The 19,280-nt window shown below is 58.4% G+C and overlaps 1 protein-coding gene across 3 annotated transcripts in view; it reads right to left on the bottom strand.

The window, feature by feature from the left end:
• The window catches only part of SMG6 (SMG6 nonsense mediated mRNA decay factor), a 116,648-nt gene that overhangs the window by 58,025 nt on the left and 39,343 nt on the right, over window positions 1-19,280 (bottom strand). For all 3 annotated transcript variants that reach the window (XM_064523294.1, XM_064523295.1, XM_026105635.2), the window contains exons 11-12: window positions 3,105-3,221; window positions 2,388-2,556 (exon numbers count right to left, since the gene is read on the bottom strand). In XM_064523294.1, coding sequence (XP_064379364.1) covers window positions 2,388-2,556; window positions 3,105-3,221 — 286 coding nt within the window. The remainder of the gene's footprint in view (window positions 1-2,387; window positions 2,557-3,104; window positions 3,222-19,280) is intronic.

The raw sequence follows: 19,280 nt of genomic DNA, 5'->3' as shown, positions 1-19,280 counted from the left end.
TCTGGCTGCAGGGCTGGCCCCGGATGAGCTGCACTTTGATGCAAGCTCTGGGCCAGGCCTTTGCTCCTCGTGGGCTGCCAGGTGGGTACTGGGCCTGTTTTTTTTCCAGAGGCTTTAGCACATTCATGGCATCCTTGCAGGGTGTTTGTGCATTTCAGGTTTTACTGTCTCTTTTCTGTGCCCACTTCACCAGGAAGGGCTCTGAAAGCAATGACACAGAGTACTGGGAGGCGGTCTCGGCCTGTCCCACCAACTTCTCAGCTGGCATCTGGTGGGGTGATCTCAGCACGTCCTGCTGCCACGAGGTGCAGAGCACACATGGAACGGCACAGGCCCCTCACCTGGTTTGGTGACTTGGCCTCTGAGCTTGCTCCTTGCATGCTCTCCCCACAAACCTTGGCTTATTCCAACATGCCTGCTGCTCTGACCCATGTTCTACTTCTAAACTTCTTTGAAGCTGTTCCTATCTAAACCCCTGTACTTGGTGACTATGCCTGATTGCCAAGCAGTCCCAGGCTAGACTGCAGGCTTGTGTCAATAGAGAGCAGAAACACTAACCCAGTGCTCCCTTCTCCTTTCCCACCTCCAGGCAAAACGTAAATCCCAGGTCATTCCCCAGAGCAGAACTGGTTCCTTGCCATTCACCACCATGAGCATCCCAGGGAAGCTCAGCTACTGCTGTCCCTCAGTCCTGGACCACCAATACCTGGGTACACGACACTTGGTCACCACAAAAGGTCTGGGCTGAAAGACCAGCTAGTCTCCTTGCCATAGGCAGGAGATGTTCCCGGTGAGGCAAGGAGCACGAGGCCTGAGGGAACTGGCAGCCAACATGAAGAAGGTGGCTCACTGTAGAGAAAGGGCATGGAGAGGACAAGAACGACAGCTCAGCCACCCTCCAGGGAGAAAGCAAGATGAGGAAGTGGTTGAGCCTTTGCTACACGATGAAGACCCTCAATCCTTGGCTGCACAGGCCAGGAGCTTGCTGACTAGAGCCCCCCAGCCCATACCCACTGCTCCCCATTGACCAAGCGCTCTGCTCCATGTCCACGCATTGCAGTCTCTCAGGGGGCCAGGCTGCAACCATCACCTTCTCCTGCCTCGCTGGGAACGCGGCAGTCTACACCTGCTCTGGCAGCCCGGGGGGACTCAGCCCCAGGCCCCGTGGTGCCGCTGGAGCGGCCCTCGTCCGCACCCCGAAGGAGGGGGAGGCCGCTCTTCCCTGGAACGCGCCGAGCGTTGGCTGCGCGAACCCAATCAGAAATTCCATCTCGAGGCCTGCCCGTCGCCAACGGCTCTGCGGCTCCCTGCACAGGCAGCGCAAGGCAGCGGGGGGATTGGTGCAAACGCGCTCACGTGACAGATCCCAGTTTGAGTTCCTGCCCAAAGATGGGCAGCAGTTCACATGAGCAGGCAACGGTCCCACACCGAGCAGCCGACAAACAGAAAACAGACTCCATCTCCACAAAATGAGGCCCAGAACTTCCTGTGTGAGATTTCCATTTCCTCAGCCAAATGAAAAAGAACTGGAGTAGAGGCAATAAACTAGGAGAGCAGGACTGGACCTGACGCACGGAGCGGGGACCCATTAATGGTTAAGCCACTTTGCTGGATTACTCTTAATGCGCCTTCCCATCACCCTGGGTTCTGGCTCCTTTGGATTAACAATAAGACGTGATTTCAAGCTCTGGATCCGGAGTACCGGAGGCAGATGGAAAATCCTGCGGGAAAGCAGCTACGGAGCATGCTCAGACACTGCTTCGCATACTCCATACTTGGCCTCTTCACTCGATTTTCTGTCCAAAAATATGCAAATTGCCTAGTCCGCATTATGGACTAATGGGCTGGAATCGGCCAGTTTAGAAAATTAACCCTTTTTTCATGTTGCAGGGGTAGAGACAAGCTGTTTTTGAAGCAGAAGGGAGGCGACTTCTGGAGCTCCAGAACAGGCAAGCTGCTCCTGCCCAGCCCAGCCTGACCAAGGTTTACCAGTTTTAGTCAAAAAAGGCTGTAAAAAACTCATGCTGCAAACAGTCTTTCCTCTTTCTGGAGAGGAAGACCCTGTCCATTCAGCTGGCTGGGCTAGCAGAGGAGATGCATCCCATGACAAGCAGACATACATCCTGAGCACAAGGTAAAATCCAGCTCATGGCTTCCACTTCACCCCCAACACCCTCAGTGCAGAGGTCTTCTCCTGAGCTGGATACCTGTCACCAAGGGTGACAAGTCCCCACCAAACATCCCTGCACAATGGGCCTCTCCTGGATGAGAAAGTAGCGCCCAGAGTGTGCTACATCCCGGACCGAGCACAAATGACAGGGAAAGGTGGCACAAGGAGCCTCGGGGAGGGAGTGGACACCAGAAGACAGACGAGAAGATGCACGTACTGTTTGGGAAGCTCGAGAGAGGTAGGAGGAGGATTCCAGGTGTCCGGGTGGCCAAGCATCCAGTCTGACCAGACCTTCACGCTGGGGAGCAGTTCCTTCAGGTCCTGAGGCAAGGCAGAGACCTTGATGTCATCTTCCTCATCCTCCTGCTCCACTTCTTGTGGCTGAGCTGCAAATACGAGACACAAGAGCTGAGGCAACTTGCTGCAGCCAGTCCTTGAGAGCCAGTTTCAGGCAGTCCCTCCATCTCGGGTAGGGACACTGAATGCACAACGGACCCCAACATCCCAGCCTTGCAGGTGCAAGAGAACAGCTACAGCCCAGAGCAAGCGCAAAGTCAGAGCTATTCCCCCACGCCGACTGGCCTGAGGGGCAAGCTGGGATGCCTAACATCCCTTTTATTGAGGGCAGTGGGGTGCCAGCGTGTCTGTCACAGAGGTAGGATACTAGGGTCCCCATTTCAGGGTGTTTCCAACACATGCCAGAAAGCGTGCCTTATGTCCATCCCTTTTTTCTAAGTGCTTCTGCCTGCACACATCATAGGCTTTCCTGCCGGGTGATCCGGCCATAACCTGGGCAGAGCTTTGGATGCCGAGAGAGAAACAAAAGGCCTCACCAGAGAGTAAGTGGTGTATAGCGAAGCAGGGAATGAGGGCCTGGACCCCACCAGGCTGCCCTCGAGACAGCTGCTTCGAGTCCTGCCGGTAAGTCCCTTACCTTGCACGCATTCTCTCAGCAGGCTCGTGCACCTCTTCACCAACAGGGAGAACATGGAGAGCCCCAGGGCCGTGGCCTGTTCCTGGATGACAGAGCGACAGTCTTCAGAGACACACTCTAGGAGACAAAGAGAGAGTTCAGCGGGGAGCAGGTCAGATGCTCCCTCCTGGCTTCACCTTGCAGCCTCCCTTCCCACATCCCGCAGGGGACAGGGATCTCTGCAGGGGAATGGGGCTCCCCCAGCCCACACCTTTCTTTGACCCACGCAGAGGGGAAAAAAGGGCATTAGAGCAGCTCCGGGAAAGGAAAGGGCTCCAGCCTCACTGCCCATGTCATGCCCCAAACCACCTCACGTGCTGAGCCAGCCCGGCCCAAGCCGGCACTCAGGGCTCCCAGCACAGAAGCTGCTGCTGGAGCTGATGCCTTCCCCTGAAGGAGGGGGATATGTCTAAGTGTTAAAAGGGTAATTAGCTGCATGTTTGATCTCTGTCCCTGCTGGAGTTTTAACCTCAGCAGCTGAGGAGGGGGCTCCTCCCATTAGCTCACCAGTCACACAACAGCTTGTCAAGAGAGCTTAATTGAAGCTGTTACTCAAGTAGATGCCACACGACCACAGCTCTTCCAGAGCCGGCTCGGAGTGAGAGCAAATCCCCTCAGCACATCTACGCCCAGCCAGAAACCACTTCTGAGGCTGCTGAGCGCAGTGGGGAGCTGGCTCGAGGGAGCTGCCTGGAGCCGGGCGGGGGTTACGCTCAGCAAGGCCGGCAGCACGGTGGGGCAGGCCAGGCTGCCTGCGCCGCGTCAGGCGTGCAGCGCCCCACGGCAGAAGAGAGAGCCGAAGCCTTCCAGGCAGGCTCTGCCCCCCAAATCGTCTCTGCCGCCACTTCGCAGCCTCCCCTGAGATGTGGGGGGGAGCTGCCGGCCGTGCACTTGCCCGGAGGAAGGCAGGGAAGCACCGCGGGGAGCAGCGGAGTCGGGACGGGAGGGTTTCCTACGAGCCCGTGCCGTGTGCTCTGCGGTGGCCGCTCTGCGTTAGCGCCTTGCAGGCTCATACGTCACCGCTGCAGCACCAGCGCTCCCACCTCTCGCCCTGCAGCTACCGTGAGAAAAACTGGCACGAGCCAGGCAAGGATTTTCTTACAGCCAATGCAAACGTGAAGATACCGACTCCAAACTGCTGCCCGGGCAGGTAAGGCCCTGCAGCACAGGAGCCGGGCGGGGGGAAAGCCCTCCTCAGAGCCACGGCTCCTGGGCAGCTCCGCCGTGGACAGGAGCCGGCACCACACGCAGGCAACGAGACAGCGTTGTACGCCGAGCTCTTCTGACCTGGCAGGCCACGGATTTGATTTCGAGCAAAGGGCAGGAGGATTTAAGCAAGAGAGAGAGACCCCGCTCCAGCAGGGGTTAGCAAAATGCTTGCAGTGCAGAGAACAAACGTGGGATTTTTAAAATAAATTATTTCAGAGCAATGGGGTAGGGGGTTAAAAACAACCAGACGACAACTAACATGCACCTAGAAAATACAGGACAAAGTGGCCTGCCCTCCCAGCAGCCAGCAAGTGCAGCACCCTCGGTGCAGAGACCGCCAAGGGTGACCCAGGGTGACACCAGAGGCGCCCGGTAGCCGAACGAGGGTGCTCTGCTCTTGGAGCCGGGGCTGAGCTGATGCCGCAGAGCAATGGTAGGAAGTGCTGTACTACAGGAGTTGTCAACTTGTGGAGGAAACATAAAACTAGAGATGTGACCACTCTGGGACAGTAAATCTCTTTCATGAAGCCTTTCCCACAATTAGGAGTGTTAGTCCCAGTGCTCTGGCCGTAGTCCAGTCCAAGAAATTACAGTCATCTTCTCTGAACTCCCTCCTCCCCTCGCTCCAGTTACGGACCTGAATGTCTCCTCTGCCTGTTCTGAATGGACACGGCGTCACCGTGGCCCTCGCGTTGCTGCCCCTCGCGCTGGTGAGTCTGCACGGACAGCTCTGGGCGTCTCAGCAAGCAGCCGCGGAGGGGCACTTTGGGTGGGCAGCACCCCGAGGACGCTAGGCCCTGCGTTCATGCCAGGCTTGCAGTCACCCCCAAACTATGCTGGTACAAAAGCGTAAGTTCTCCCCGCACAAAAAGTCAAAGCTCAGAGCTGTGTTTTCGGGATGTTGAAGGCCCCGAATGCAGCATAGCCCAGATGTATTTCAGAGATCAGCTCCAACCTCTGGAGCAGTGCTCTGCGGTGGCCGTGGCCACGCTTGGTACCCGCTGCCACTGGCAGCTCTCAGAGGCTCCCCGTTTCCCCATAAGGCAGTAAGGTCCCTCGAGCGCGAGATGCCGAGTAGAGCTGTCAGCAACCCGCTCACTCGCGCTCCGCACCACGGCCACAGCTCCATCCGGAACATCTCACATCGCTACAGCAGTGACCTGCGTGCCCAGCACCCTGGGCCTGATCTTCGCAGAGCCACGCTGCTTCGAGCACCTGGCCAACGGTCCACGCAGCTGCCCCCAGGGCGGGCGAGAGGGGCAGGACACACGGATTCAAGGGTCGTTTGCCCTTGGTTCCAGCTCGGCTACCGTGGGCCTTGTCACCTCATCATCATACTAAGCAAAACTCCCACGGCTCTGAAAGGTCATTCGCGGGCCAGGCTTGCGAGCGTGCCTCGAGGAGGCTCACCAGGCTCCTCCGGGCCCGCAGCCCGCTGCCTTCCTTGCCAGGGAGGAGAGGTGTCCAGGTGAGAGCGCGGCGCGCGTTCATCCGAGCCCCGAGCGCACACCGGCGCTCCAGCTCCCGGCCCTGCCAGCACAGGCTATTAAGGGCTTATTCCAGAACAAAAGAGGAAGCACCATAAATCAGGCGAAACTTTCTCTTTGTGCCTTTTCATCACTTTCCCTGGGAGGCAGGAAGCTACAGTTTTAACCGAGCTGGGAGCTCACAGCTAGTGGCCACAACTGCACTACAGAGGCCTGGGGGGTGGCAGACCCCCAGCCGGCCCCCGGCTGACCACGCGGCAGAAAACAGTCAGGGTGAGGGTACAAGTGCTCCGGAAAGCAAGGGTACATAGGCAGAAGCTGTGGAGTGTTTTGAATCCTGGGCATTAAGAAAATCACCTCTCCGCATCTGCAGCAAGGTCCCTTGCCCCCAGCACAATGCGTTTTAGCCTACCCTGGCTAAGAGCAAACAACTTTGTAAAAAATACGCTGAAATGGATGTTGGAGCAATCGATCTGCTCCACTTTGGAGCCCACGAGGCGTCTGCTGCCTCAGAGCTGAGCGACGGTCTGTGCTGCCAGTAAAGCACTAAGGCACGACGCCTGTGGAAAGCGATGTTGAAACGAAGGCAATTGCTGTACCTGGCTGTTGCCTGCGGGTGAACAGCGCCTGTATAACCTAGGGACCAGCTGGCACAGGCAGACAGGAACCGACAGAGATCCCGACTGCTGGGGTCAGGACAAACTCTGGAAATGCCAGGTCCGGTCCCCAGAGCTGCAGCGGGTGGAGGAGGAGCAGGACTATGCCGCCAGGCCGGCAGGGAACCCCACGGCCCGGCGCCGCGGGCACCGCGCAAAGGCACGGGGCCAAAGGCAGTTTTTGGGCGGGAGCGACGGCACGCCATCGGCCAAGGCTGCCACAAGCCAGCGCTCCACTTCCTTCCCTGAAACCCAGATCAGACTGTGAGCAGGCAACGCTCGCACGTCCGCCCAGACTGATGCCCACCGAGCAGCAGCGAGGAGGTGACCAGGCAGCGCCAGACAACAGCACCGAAATCGGATGCAAAGAAGCTGCCACCAGGTCGTGGTCAGAAACGCGGCTCCTCCGTGCCGCGGCGGTACCTCCGTGGGAGAGCCCCGAGCACACTGCGCAAGGCACTGCCGGGGCGGCACCGAGCACGAGGCTCGGCCGCAGCCAGCCCTCCCTCCGCCTCCTGCCCCCGCACGCAGGCCACGCGTTCCCGGGAACGGCAGCATCAGGCATCGGCCCCTGTCAGCACGTCGTCTCGCGGTGCTCGGCTGCAGTCACCCCGCAAACTCAGCCACCAGCTCAGCAGGGTCGGAGGGGACTCGGGGCCCCGTCGGAGGACGGGTGCAGCTGGCACCATCACCTAAACAACGGCGCGTTGAACTGCCACCCGAGCTCAGGGCTTCGGGACCCGCAGCGTTTGCAGCCAGCAGCGACTCCGAGCAACGCCGCACCCTCGCTCCGTACCGCCACGCTGCCCGCGGGGCCGTGCCGCGATCGGGCCATGGGGCTGAGCTGGCCCCACAACCCCTGCCAGCTGGGGCTGGGGGCTTTCTCACGCTGGACCTGTTCCTTGGTCACCGCAGCCCCACACCAGCGACCCCAGCAAAACTACGGGGCACGGGCAACGCAGCACAGGGCTAGCAAGGAGCAGGCAGAGCATTTCAAACCAGAATGTCCTCAAAGGCTCTGTAGACTGAAACAACAGCCTGGTTAACTGGCATTTCCCCACACTTCACAGGCTGGATTTGTCCAGAAGATCCATCTTTCCGCACCAGAAGGATCAGCGCGAGCCCTGCAGCCCGCAACGAACCCAGCGTGGACGCCAGGGCTCTGGCTGCTGGGCCGCCAGCGGGACGATCTTGCCGGCAGGGTTTCTAGCACCACGTTACTAAGCCTGCCTGACACTAGCCACTCTGAGACCCTTTTTCCAGTTGGCTCAAACGTTAACTATCAGAGCTGAACTTTCCATGCGGGGTGCCTGTCTCTGCCCAAATTCTTCCGGGAACCTTTAGCCAAAACAGTTTGACTCCTTGTGAGAACGCGGCTAGGAAACAAGATAGTGGCTCACCCGTGTTAGAAGAAAAAAACACCAAAAAACTTACAACCTTTTCCTTGAGCTAATCTAGTAACTTCAAATCCTGGAAATGGGATCTGAGATTTTGCTGCAGAATAACCTCTTTAACAGAGAGTTTTCCTGTCCTACTAGAAATCTGTCCACGCTTGGCCAAGTTATAAACATCTGAAATACAGCCGTTTTTCCACATTCAATAGCAATTCATTTTAGCAGCTAAAATCTCCTACGGCTGCGCTGCCCCGAGCGCGCTCCATCCGCCTGCCCCCCGCACGCCCAACCCGCGCCGGGCCCAGCAGCGCGGCGCAACGGCAGCTCGGCAGAACCGTCCCCGTGCCGGTGACCGCTGCGCGCTGCGCTGGTGGCTGGGCCCAGCGCCCTCCAGCTGGCACCCAGCCTATCTGCTCCGCAGCAGAGCCAGAGGGGCCGGGACGGAAAAAAGGGGCGCTCAGGAGCGCCGGGCTGCGAGCGCAGAGACGAAGCAACTGGGAACCGCGGCAGGGCCGGTTTTTCTGAAGGTTGCAAAAACGCTCCGAGCTGCAGGAGAGTCCTCCCGTCTCTCTGCTGCAGGGAAGAGGGGGGACGCTCCGGCTGGGCGCTGGTCCGCGCGAGGAGCCGGGTTTTTGCACCGGGAGGCAGTTTCCGTCGCGGAGGGCTTGCGGAGCGGGGCGGCCGCAGTGCCCCCCGCGAGCATCCAGCCGGGCTCCTGCCCGTGCCCCGCGCGGCCGGCAGCAGGATCCAACCCCAGCTCTCCGCAGTCATAAATCTACCTGGCTCGAGGAGGGAAGGGTGCGCGGGGAGGGGGAAGAGGGAGACGGAGCGAACGGGGACTTCTGTAACTGGGAGAAATTTGTGTTTCTCTGAGAACATTATATTCATGGAAAACATAAACCAACTGTCGTCAAAGTCGTCTGAGCTCAGGAAATGGAGCGGCCGGGAGAAGGCTGCCATGTGGCCGGATGTTATGTATTTCTAATTAGTGCTATACATCTTTCAGCAGCGAGTGTCCTTTTGCTGGGAAACACAACGCGCTGCCCTTGTTATTGTAACTGTCAGAGAGTGCTTAAACAGATAATCTCCAGGAAAAGTGATAAACACATCCCCTCTCCCACTCGGGTGTGCAAAACAGCAATGCCAAACCTCTATTAGGGCAACGCGACCAGCCGCAGGAAATGGGAATGGGAAAAGAGCAGGCGATGCGAGGGCCGCCGCTCGCCAGCGCAGGCCTCTGCCGGAGGAAGCTTCTCCCCGCGGCGCAAGTGCCACGTGCAGAAGGAAATCCTGGGAGGGCTGAGCGGGGCCGGGGCCCTCGGCGGGCAGCGCCGACGCGCGGCCTCGGCCGGGGGCGCTCGCGGGGCCGGGGCGGGATGCGGGAGCTCCCGGCCGCTCCGCTCGCAGCCGGTGAAGCGAGCCGCTTGCAAGCGCGCGGCAAGCACGCTCGTGCGTCTGGCCTGGGTAACGCAGGACGCGAAGAGCGCTGAAGCTTCAGCAGCTAAAACAGGACCAGCAAACAAGCGATAGCAGAGTCTCGCAGGACACCAGACTCCTTCGCTTCGGGTGAGCGGACTGCTCCGGCCAGGAGGACTCCTGACAGCGAGATGGTTTCCACGCTGGCCTCCCCGTTCTGCCCAACCTGAGCTGCTGCGCGAGGCTGGGGAGCCTGGTGCAGCGCTGGAGCAGGTGGCCCCGGCGCACGGCTGGCAGCGGGGACCTGCTTTGCTCCCGGGGAGCAGCAGCAGCTGAGCCCCGCGAAGGACCGCATGCAAAGGCAATCAAGCAAACGAGCAGGTCGCCGGCTACAGCCCAGAGGAGACAATATGCTGGGCTGGAGGAGGCGGAGGAGCCCGTGGGCCGTGCTGAAGGCGCCCCGGCTGGTGTGTCAGCAGCTCGGCGGCACAGACAAGACAACTGATTCAGCCGCTGCCCGGCGGGGAAGAAGACAGAGGCTGGTCACCTCCAAGCTGACAGCACCTGGAGGCGATTTGTTTGCTCTCTTATCGCTCAGACGCGAGAGCGTTTTCCCCATGAGTCACCGGCAGCCAGACAAAGCGCTGGCAGGGCTCCCCGGCAGCCCACCGCAACGTGCCGGGCTGCAGGAAGCGGGCAAGGAGCGCGCCGCTGCCGGATGGCCAGCTCCCAGCTCCGCGCCGCCGCAGCCGGCTGCCCAAGCGGGAGGCCGCCGGGAAGAGGAACCCGCCGAGGCAGGGGCACGCGGGCGGCCGCGGGGCATTTCCCTGACGCCCCGTCTCAGGGGAGCCGTGAGTCACGGGCACTCCCAGCTCTCCCGCCGGGAGCCGGCGAGTCACGCGCACGCTCGCCTGCCCCCGAAAGAGCCTGGGAAGCGGGGACGCGCTCAGCCCCTGCCGATACCCTGCCGAGCTGCTGGGAGCGGCGAGCGCCTGCTGCCCCGGCCCGAGCCGCGCAGAGCACCGCAGCAGCCTTCCCGCAAAGATGCTCCCCGACCACGAATCTGCAGGTAGCAAATGCAACAGCCGGCCCTGGCACAGCAAACAGCCCCGCTAAACCCTGCCACGCAGAGGGCTGAATCCCTCCCAAAGCCGCGTTCGGACAGTGGCATCAACTCGGATGCCCCCGATCCGTCTCCCTAGACCAGCCTCTCCCCACGGAGAACCAGTCCGGCCCCGGGGAGGTCACGGTCGCGGCGCCCAGCCGGGCAGCCGGCACCCGTCAGCCGCCGGGACCTCGGCGCACGTGTGCCCAGGAGCCTGCGGCTCCCTCTGCTCCGAGCCGAAACCCCGTCTCGTCCGCGGGAGGAGGGAGGAGGCCAGGGAGGTGAGGAATGCTGGGGGCCTGGGGAGGACGGAGCAGCTCTCCCTGTGGAAGCCATTAGATATTCAACACTTCATTTGTTTCCAGCCGTTCTGGACTGCAGCGCTGGGCTCGAGGACGGGAGGCTCTTCTCTGACGTAACCAGGAAGCAGCTGCAAAATTAAGGAATCCCTCATGACATCATAAAAAGGGTCGACGGTTTACAGGGGAAGGTATAAAAATTAATGACATATTCCCACCCGAAGCAGCAAGCCTGCCCGAGCGCCGCAGAGGAAGCTGCGCTCGCCCCAGCACCGAGGGGCTGCCTGCCCGCGCCAGCTCGCTCCGGCGCCCTTCGGAGCTTGCCTCCAGCTGCCACCGTCCCCCAGCCTGCGATCCATGCACGGGACCCATCCCTGGGCCTGGGGGGTGATCACCGGCTCAGCAGATGCTTCTTGATCCCTGATGAGCAGAGCTCGAGGGTGGGCAAGGGAACGACTGTAAAGCTGGCTTTCCTGCGTACTCGGACCGGTCAGGAGTCGCTGACAAAGAACGTGATTTTGAAATGACTCAGGGACAGCTGATTATTCATGTCCACGGGGAACACAGCCGCATGCCTGGAGTGTGCCCCAAGCACCCCGGCAGGGCCGTTCCTGCTGCCCCAGCAGACCCGCCAGCCCCGCACGGGGCGGCCGGGGCAACGGCACGCTGCCCCCCCACTGCACAGCTCGGGCTGGCCCAGCAAGAGCTGACACTAGCCTTGAGGACAAGCACAGAGCCATTTCCACTATGAAAAGGGAAAAGGATAGTGGTTTAAAATTAACTGCAGCCTTTTCCAGGAAATATCAGTGGAAAGAAGCAGCCATTTTTAGAAATGTTATTCTCAGAAATTTCCTGAAAAGACCCATCAGTCAAAACACAGATTGAAGCCATTTCCACCTGCACCGAGCAGCACTTCAGAGCTCTCCGCGCTTGGGGTTCCTGACCCAGCCGGCCAAGCCAGGAGCCCGGGCTGCACCCCGTGGCCCCAGCAAGGCTGCTGCAGTCAGTTTTGGACACGAATCATCTCACACAGCGTCAGAAAAGCTCCTCCTGCCCGGGGGACCAGGCGCGTCACAGCTTTCACTAGCTAGGTTCGCACCAAACACGCCAGCTCCAGGCAGACAAACCAGCGCAGCTGGGGCCAAACACATCGACACTCTCATCCGCGCTGGCAAAGCCTGGAGAACCGCCAAAGACACTGGTATTTTTCAACAGCGTATTCATCAGACCTGCTTTAAGCAGGGAAGCTGACACTAGGCCTGACGACACAGGCACAGCAAAACCTTCGCTTGCCGCAAGACTCCGTCCCTGGAGCTGCTGGTTCTGCCTGCCAGCGACTGACAGCGACACATACTTGACCGGTCTGGCAGCCAAAAGGCTGGCAAATTTAAATGTACATAACTCCTGGCTAGCTGGTACGAAAGTATGTGCCTCCAAGCTGGCAGGCCGGCTCATCAGCATGCACACCGCTCCGGAGCTGCCTGGCACCAGCTGGCTCCTGCTGAGCAGGGAACGTTGCTCTAGGATGCACAGGGAGGACCACAGCGAACGGCTGCGAGGGCGAAATGGCCCAAAGGCAAGCAGGGCACAGCACGTGCGGAGGGCGTTCGGAAGAAACAGGGAATACCGCAGAGGTACACCAAAAGAGTAAAAAAGAGGGAGGATGGAAACACAGGGAGAAGTTAGGCGCGCTGCAGTAAGGCAGGACGGCGCAGCCTGATCTTGCTGCAAGAAAAGATAAGGCGGCTGCAGGGCCAGAGGCTGGATTCTCCCCCGAAATGGGCCAGCGAGGGAGCGGGCTCCTCGGCCCCCGCGCTGGGGGGAGCGGGCTGCCCGGGCGCCCCGTGGCACTCCGCAGCGGGCACAGCAGGCCGCTACTCGCCTTCCGCCCGGGAGCTGTGTGCACCCAACCATCATTGTGTCACATGTGATTGACAACCGGGGACGAGGTGCGAACAGGCCTTCCCGAGAGAGTCGCTCCAGCCCGGAGTGAAGCTGCACCGGGAAAATCGCAGCAAATAAAATAGCATGAGCAGAGACCGATAGTGCCGGCGGTGGGCACGTCCCCAGCAGCGAACACGAGCAGACAGCTCGGGACATGCCTTCCGCAGCGCGAACCTCCACGAGGGCTCCGCGCCTGGAGGAGAAGCTAACGAGGGAAAGCGCCGGCAGCCAGGCGCGCTCGGAGAAAGCGGCCTTTGATGGGGCAGGAACAGCGAAGTGAGGAGCTTCCGTTTCAACACATTCAACTCATTTGCTGCTCTTCTTTTTACAGCTTCCTGAGGGACCAGAACGTCAGTGTGTCAGTTTGCAAAGCAAATGCCAAAAAGTAAAGTGAAACCTGTGCCTCCCCCCCACCCCCCCGGCTTTTCTCCCTCCAGGGAGGCAGTAAATCCCATGGCCCTCATCCTGCGCCTCCAGGCCCCAACTCCCTCCCCAACCCGTGCCAGACCCCGTCAGCCACCTCCAGAGCCCGCTCGGGCCCCGCGGCCGGTGGCAGCAATGGGCTGTCACCCCTGACGCGGAGACACCGCTGCGAGAGGGGCACAGCCCAGACAGCGTGCCTACAGAGCAGCTTACCTAACACTTTCCATTGTAAGACCCTGTTTTTAGTTCCTAACAACTTTGCCAAACTTTAACCATTTAGGCTGCAGTCCTCCATGCCAAAAGCTTTCTTCAAGCTAAATTTATTGGGAAAATTTCATCTAGAAAAGTTCAGCCATTTGCCAGAATGAGGTTAGGGAAAATATATTGTTCTTCTCAAGTTAAAAATTCTTCGACCATTTCAGTGAAATCCCTAGCACCTTCACACTTTGGAGCAGAAACCAGAACTTTGGCAGGGAGCTCGGCAGGGTCTGGGCGTGCCTTTCTGCCATCCCCATCCACCCCTGCTTTGCCAAGGGGAAGGCCTACGAAAACGCGAGCGTTTGCTATCGGACAGCTCTTCGGTGCCACTCCAGCTGAAGCAGCAGCTGGTTAATCTGCTTCGGTGTACGAGAGCAGAGGAAACCAAACCAGGCGAGACAGCGTGAAGGGAAAAACAGAGAGAAAAGGGGGCCAAAACAGCACAAGCGAGATGATATCACAGCAGCCAGACTGCAGCCTGGTCTCTGGGCTGTCAGCGAGGAGCTATGAAACTGGCTGGCACAGCCCACGGATGCTCTCTCCCAGCATTTGGTGCGCGCGGAGAATAACAGCCCCACGGGCCCAGCGTTTACATGTTATCTCAAGTGGCAGAAGCCTGCGTGGTGAATCGAGATCTAAGCGCCAGCAGGCTGAGGATCCCAGATGAGGTCAGCCTCGTCCAACAGGGCAGCTTGCTTTTCCAAAAACAATGGGAATTACACATACACAAATTATGCTAAAAGAACGCGAAGTCAAGCATTCAAAGGTTAGGAATACCAGATTCAGAGCTGTCTATGCAAATGCAAAAATGCAAGTTAACTCCATCCTGCTTGCACGTTATAAGGCAGTTCCTAACGACATACGACCTTTTTCACCCGCAAGATGTCATTTTCGGTTGGCGTGGAAAGCAAATGGTCTCACGGTGTTGCGAGCTAGCAGACCTCCTGCAGGACCTCTTTCTGATGGGCTGAAACATGCACATACTCAATGAGGTTGAGGACCGCAGAGAGCAACAGCGTTTTGCGGATTAAAGGGTGGCTCGGCGCTCGCCGGGAAAACTCGATTCTGTCTTTGCCTTGGTCATGCGCTTCCAGGGGGATCCGGAAGTCACTTCAACCACATTTAGCTCGCATGGTCGGTATCTGCGTGTCCCTCACTCGCTGCTGGCCACAGGGACACAGACAGAATTAGATTTACAGACACTGGGCAACCACAACTGCAGCTAGCGGCAGCTCTGCTTTGAATACAAACAAATGCAGCTCGTGAAGGACTATGATTTTAGGCCTCCAGCTCCACCATTTCAGGGTGAGCACTCAAAAAACCAGAAAACCTGTAATTTTCAAGCTCAGTTCCCCATCTGCATGCATTAGAGATACCCATGCAGAAAGGTATCCAAAGCTGAGCTGCTGTAAGACAGAAGCCAGTGAGTTTATGGTATCCAATTATTGGGGCCTTAAGCTCCTAGCTCTTCCTTCATTTCACACAGCACCGAGCATGGTGATAACACTTAATCAGGGACTTCTCAGGAAACCTCCTATGTGAAGGGAAAGGAATTTTACAAGCAAAAGGACAACCAGAAAAGTGAGCCCAGGATCTTCTTGCCACGTCATCATTTTGTCTGTCACGGGAGGCCTCCTTATCTGTATTACAGCACACCTCACATGCGCGGAGGTTTTGCTGAGCGCAGGCTTTGAGGCCACCTCTGCCTGGAAACGACCCCTCCCAACGGTACACAAGGACACGGCCGGATTCACCCATCCAGCCTCTGGTGATGAATGGGGGCCGTGTTCTGCTCCTCTGGAAATTTGGAAAAAGTCTGCTCCGAGCAGTGCCATGCAAAGGAAGGTTCTCAGGTGTCGAGTGAGCAATTCCCCACTGGAAGGGCTGAAACCGCAGGCACAAACCCACAGCGCACAGCAAAACTATTCCAGGAAGTTTCACATCCGAGCCCCAATATTAGAAAATATGATCTCAGTGCTCCAACAACTTACATCTAGCTGGAGCCTCAGGTCCCAAAACGCCGTACAGCCTGCAGCATGCGCACACTCGCACGGATTACTTGAGCCCCTCTGCCATGGGACTCAGCCTGGAGCAACTAAAAAGCGTTAACCTTCTGCATTCACTAACAAGCATAAGACTCGATGGTTTTATGCCAAATTCCTCTTTTCTCCCGTGATTCGAGATGGGATTGGCATGACCGTGAAGCTCCCCACAGCTACCGGTGCTGCACCGTTCCCCGCACCACCGTCCGCAGGGAAAGCGGCACCTGAGCGGGCCGGGAACTGCCCCGGGAGCCCCGGGTCCCCTCCGCCTTCCCGCTACGCCTGCTGCCGGGAAAGCCCGGGCGCGAGGGAGCCGCGCGCTCCCCTGCAGCCAGCGCCGCTACGTTTCCTGCAGAGATTTGAAAACCTGCTGCAGTTCCAAAGCGAGCTTCGATTTCACTGTGACCAGCAGCTCGGAGACTCATAGTTACTATACAGCCGAATAAAATATTTTTTCATAAATTTAACGCCAGCATGTCTGTGTTTGGAAACTTTGAAAATCCATGTTGTATGGTTTACTGCACTGGAAAAGGTGCCAACAGAGTTTCAAAGGAAGGGAAGTGTATAACTGTTTCCTTTCAAATGCATTTTCCAATGGGATCCATTGAGGGAAAAGGCTGGAACTAACTAAAACATTATTAAAAACTGTTATGAAAAGAGACAGAGAGATGGAAAAAGATAGACACAAAGTCCAATACACAGCCGAAAGGGAGGGAGGGAGACAGGCAGCAAGAAAGGGGATATGGGCAGAAAGACACTTTGGGTGGGGAAAACGGGGCGAGACGGGGAGTTTTATCTGGCAGTCACCGCTCGTGGTTTCATATTGTTGCAGATCAATTGATCGGGATTTCAAGTGCTGCTGGCCCAGTGGCACGAGGCGAACCACAGAGTTGGCTGCGAGCACAGCCCTTGCGAACTGCTGACCTTCAGTTTTAAAACCAAAAATATTCTTTGGGAAACAGTTACACCAGGTTCCAGCCCAGGCTGCCAAGCAAAAACAAGCACTACTAACCTGAAGTAACACCCCGCTCCCTTACACCAGGCAACAACCAGGACTAGTAACCTGAAGTAACTCCCCGGTCTGATTCAACCAGCGTTAACCTAGCGTGACATGTGTGCAGGGGCTCGGCTCTTCCTTACTCACTGAGTGGATCGGTTAATTCACCAATCGCTGACACCAGCCGTCGCGATGAACGCACAGGATGCAGACATCATCCGAGACACGCCGCCGTCAAACGGCTCCCGCGCCACGCCGAGCTGCTGGCCGCGCTCAGACGACTCTGACGAAGCCTATAAATACCAAAACGACCGGGTCCGTACAACGCAGTCGCAGCCCGGGTCCAAAACCGCTGCTCTGAGATCCAGGCGAAGCCTTATTTTCGCTGCCCTCCGAGCTAAGGGGGGGACCGAAAGGGGCTGCAAAAGTACGGTTTGGAAAATACCTAAGTGCCCCGTGACGCCGCGAGGCGGCCAGGGCCGGAGCCCAGCCGGGAGCGGAGCCGGATCTCTGCGGCTTTGCCAGGCTTCAAAGCGCCAGGCTGGGGGTGGGCAGAGGCTGGCGCGAGCCGCGCGGCTCCGGGCCTGCGGTTCTTCGGGGTGTAGCAACCGTGGGCTGTAGCACACATGTCGAGGGATGAGGGGAAAAAAATAAACAGACAGACAAAAGAATGAGGATGCTCTGCCAATTCCAATTGTGCAGCTTTTATTTTAAATGCTTATCAAGCTGAGAAAGAGCAGAGTTCTTGGAAAACAAGGTTTCCTTTCTTCCAATGCCAGTGTCAAACACCCTCAAGGACGGGTACAGCAGAGGCGCGCAGACGGCCGTGCTCTCCGCGGCCGCCGTCCCACCGCCCCTGCGAGGGCTTGCAGCTAACGGCCCTGGCGTTTCTGGTAAAAAGATCTCTGCGATTTTTTATTAATCTCCAATCTGGCTGGGTTCAAATTATGGCCAATTACCCACCAACACTTCTCGCTAATAAAATAAATTTTTACGGGCCCTAATTACTGCTTTCGCTGAACGGCTCTACAGGAAGCTGCGAGCTGCGGCTCTGCAGACGGCAGCAGACGGCAAAGCTCGGCACCCGCGAGCGGAGCCGGCGAGTGACTCAGAGACGAGCCGCCGGAGGGCTGCGCGGGGGGAGCGCTTGCGCCCGGCTCCAGTGGGACACCCGCCGGTCCCTAAAACGCTGCGTGCAGCGCGCCTGGTGCCCGACGCAAGCTCCCCTGGCACCCGTGCCGCGCGGCAGCCCTCGGGGCCGGGGCCGCAGAGCTCTGCTGAGGACTGGGGATGGGAACCAGCGCCCGAGTTATATTTGGAAATGGGTCATGGGCAGCCGCGAGCCGTAGCCCCGGGGGACCCCCGCCGCAACGGGCCCTTGGAGCAGGGGTCCCCGCGCTTGCCGCGACAGGAGGGAAGGCGACATCGCAGCCCAGCCCGGACCTTTGCTTCTCCCCAGTACAAACGCGGTTAATTGACGAAGACAGCTCCGCAGGCCAAAACAGCCGAAACGCAGAAAAATCCTCCGCAAACGTGAAGCCAGCGCGGCCCCGAAGGGCTTCCCGAGCCTGAAAACCGAGCAGGAACCCCAGGGGCGACTGCAACCCGCGGCCGCCCGCCCCGGCGGTGGGGAGAGCCGGGGCGGCGGGGAGAGCCGGGGCGGCAGCGGGGCCGGCCCGCGGCGCGCTCCCGGCCCACGCAGCCGGGGCTGCTGGAGTCTCTCAAAGCCGGGCTGCCACGCAGGTATCCAGGCTCAGCTGGGGAAAGGCGGCTCTGCTAGATTGATTAATTTTTCTTTCTTAACCAGGATTACTTTAATTTTCAAGGCCTAATGGAGTCCAGCTGCGAGGGGAGGCAAGGCTGCAGCGGTACAAAAGCAGACCTTTACACGCTGGTGCAAACTTGTGCAACATTCGACACGCACACACACACACACACACACACACACACAAAGACCTATAAAAAGGATGCACTGCAGCAGGATATTTTTAGTCTTGACAATACAGCACTAAAAATACGACTTTGCTAATACATCACTACAGAAATATTCCCAGTGTCCATTCAGGAACGGTTTAAAACATTTATTTTTGTTTCCTTCTTGCAATGGTCGGAGAGGAGGGAGAAAATAGAAACTCATTGATAAGAGGAAACGAGAGAGACATGAAAAATTGAAAACTACCTAAAAGCTCATGGAGAGGTTTATTTTATTAGTTCTTAATAAATATCTTGCAGATTTCCTCAGGAAATACACCAGATCACATGTAAAATAGTTTGGTACTGATGTCAACTGTGTCAGCATATGAAATCTATTAGGGTGAAGCCACAGCAGGGTGATCAGCGTGCTGAAAAACTGCACGGCACCGAGGCGAGGGGGGGCGGGGGGAATCTCACGGCCCTTCCAAATTCTTCGAGAGGTAAAAAAGTCAGCCAAGACGCAGAGAGAGAGAAAAAAAGATCCCACATCCTGCTTTGCGCTGCCAGCAATGTGAAGTGCCCAGAGATTAATTCTATGTCTGGCCTGGAAATGTGACTTTAAAGCATGGAGGGAGCGGGAGGAGGAGAGAGCAACGAGAAGGCCAGGCTAACTGGGACTGGCACCGTGCCACGAACCCCCTCCCAAGCCATGTTTCAACGTAGACAGCAGTAAACCCCAACAGACAGCAGCTCCTCGCGCTGCCAGGGCCTCGCACCAGCTGCGGCGCGTCTCGCGCTCCGCGCGGCCCCGAGCGAGCGCAGATGGGCCCGCGAGCATCACTTCCGCTCGGCCTCCCGTTAAAGGCGCAAGCACAGGCGGCGGCACCGCGCCGCGTGCCCAGGCGGCCCCCGGGCCCCCGGGGCCCCCGCACGGGGCCAGACCCGCTCCCGGCGCCCAGCGCGGGCCCTCGGCTCCCCGGGCCGCGCTCCCAG

Source organism: Dromaius novaehollandiae, chromosome 19 (assembly GCF_036370855.1).
Source record: "Dromaius novaehollandiae isolate bDroNov1 chromosome 19, bDroNov1.hap1, whole genome shotgun sequence".
Classification (NCBI taxonomy): domain Eukaryota; kingdom Metazoa; phylum Chordata; class Aves; order Casuariiformes; family Dromaiidae; genus Dromaius; species Dromaius novaehollandiae.
The sequence above is the reverse complement of the archived record's forward strand: the minus strand, read 5'-3'. Positions and strand labels throughout refer to the sequence as shown.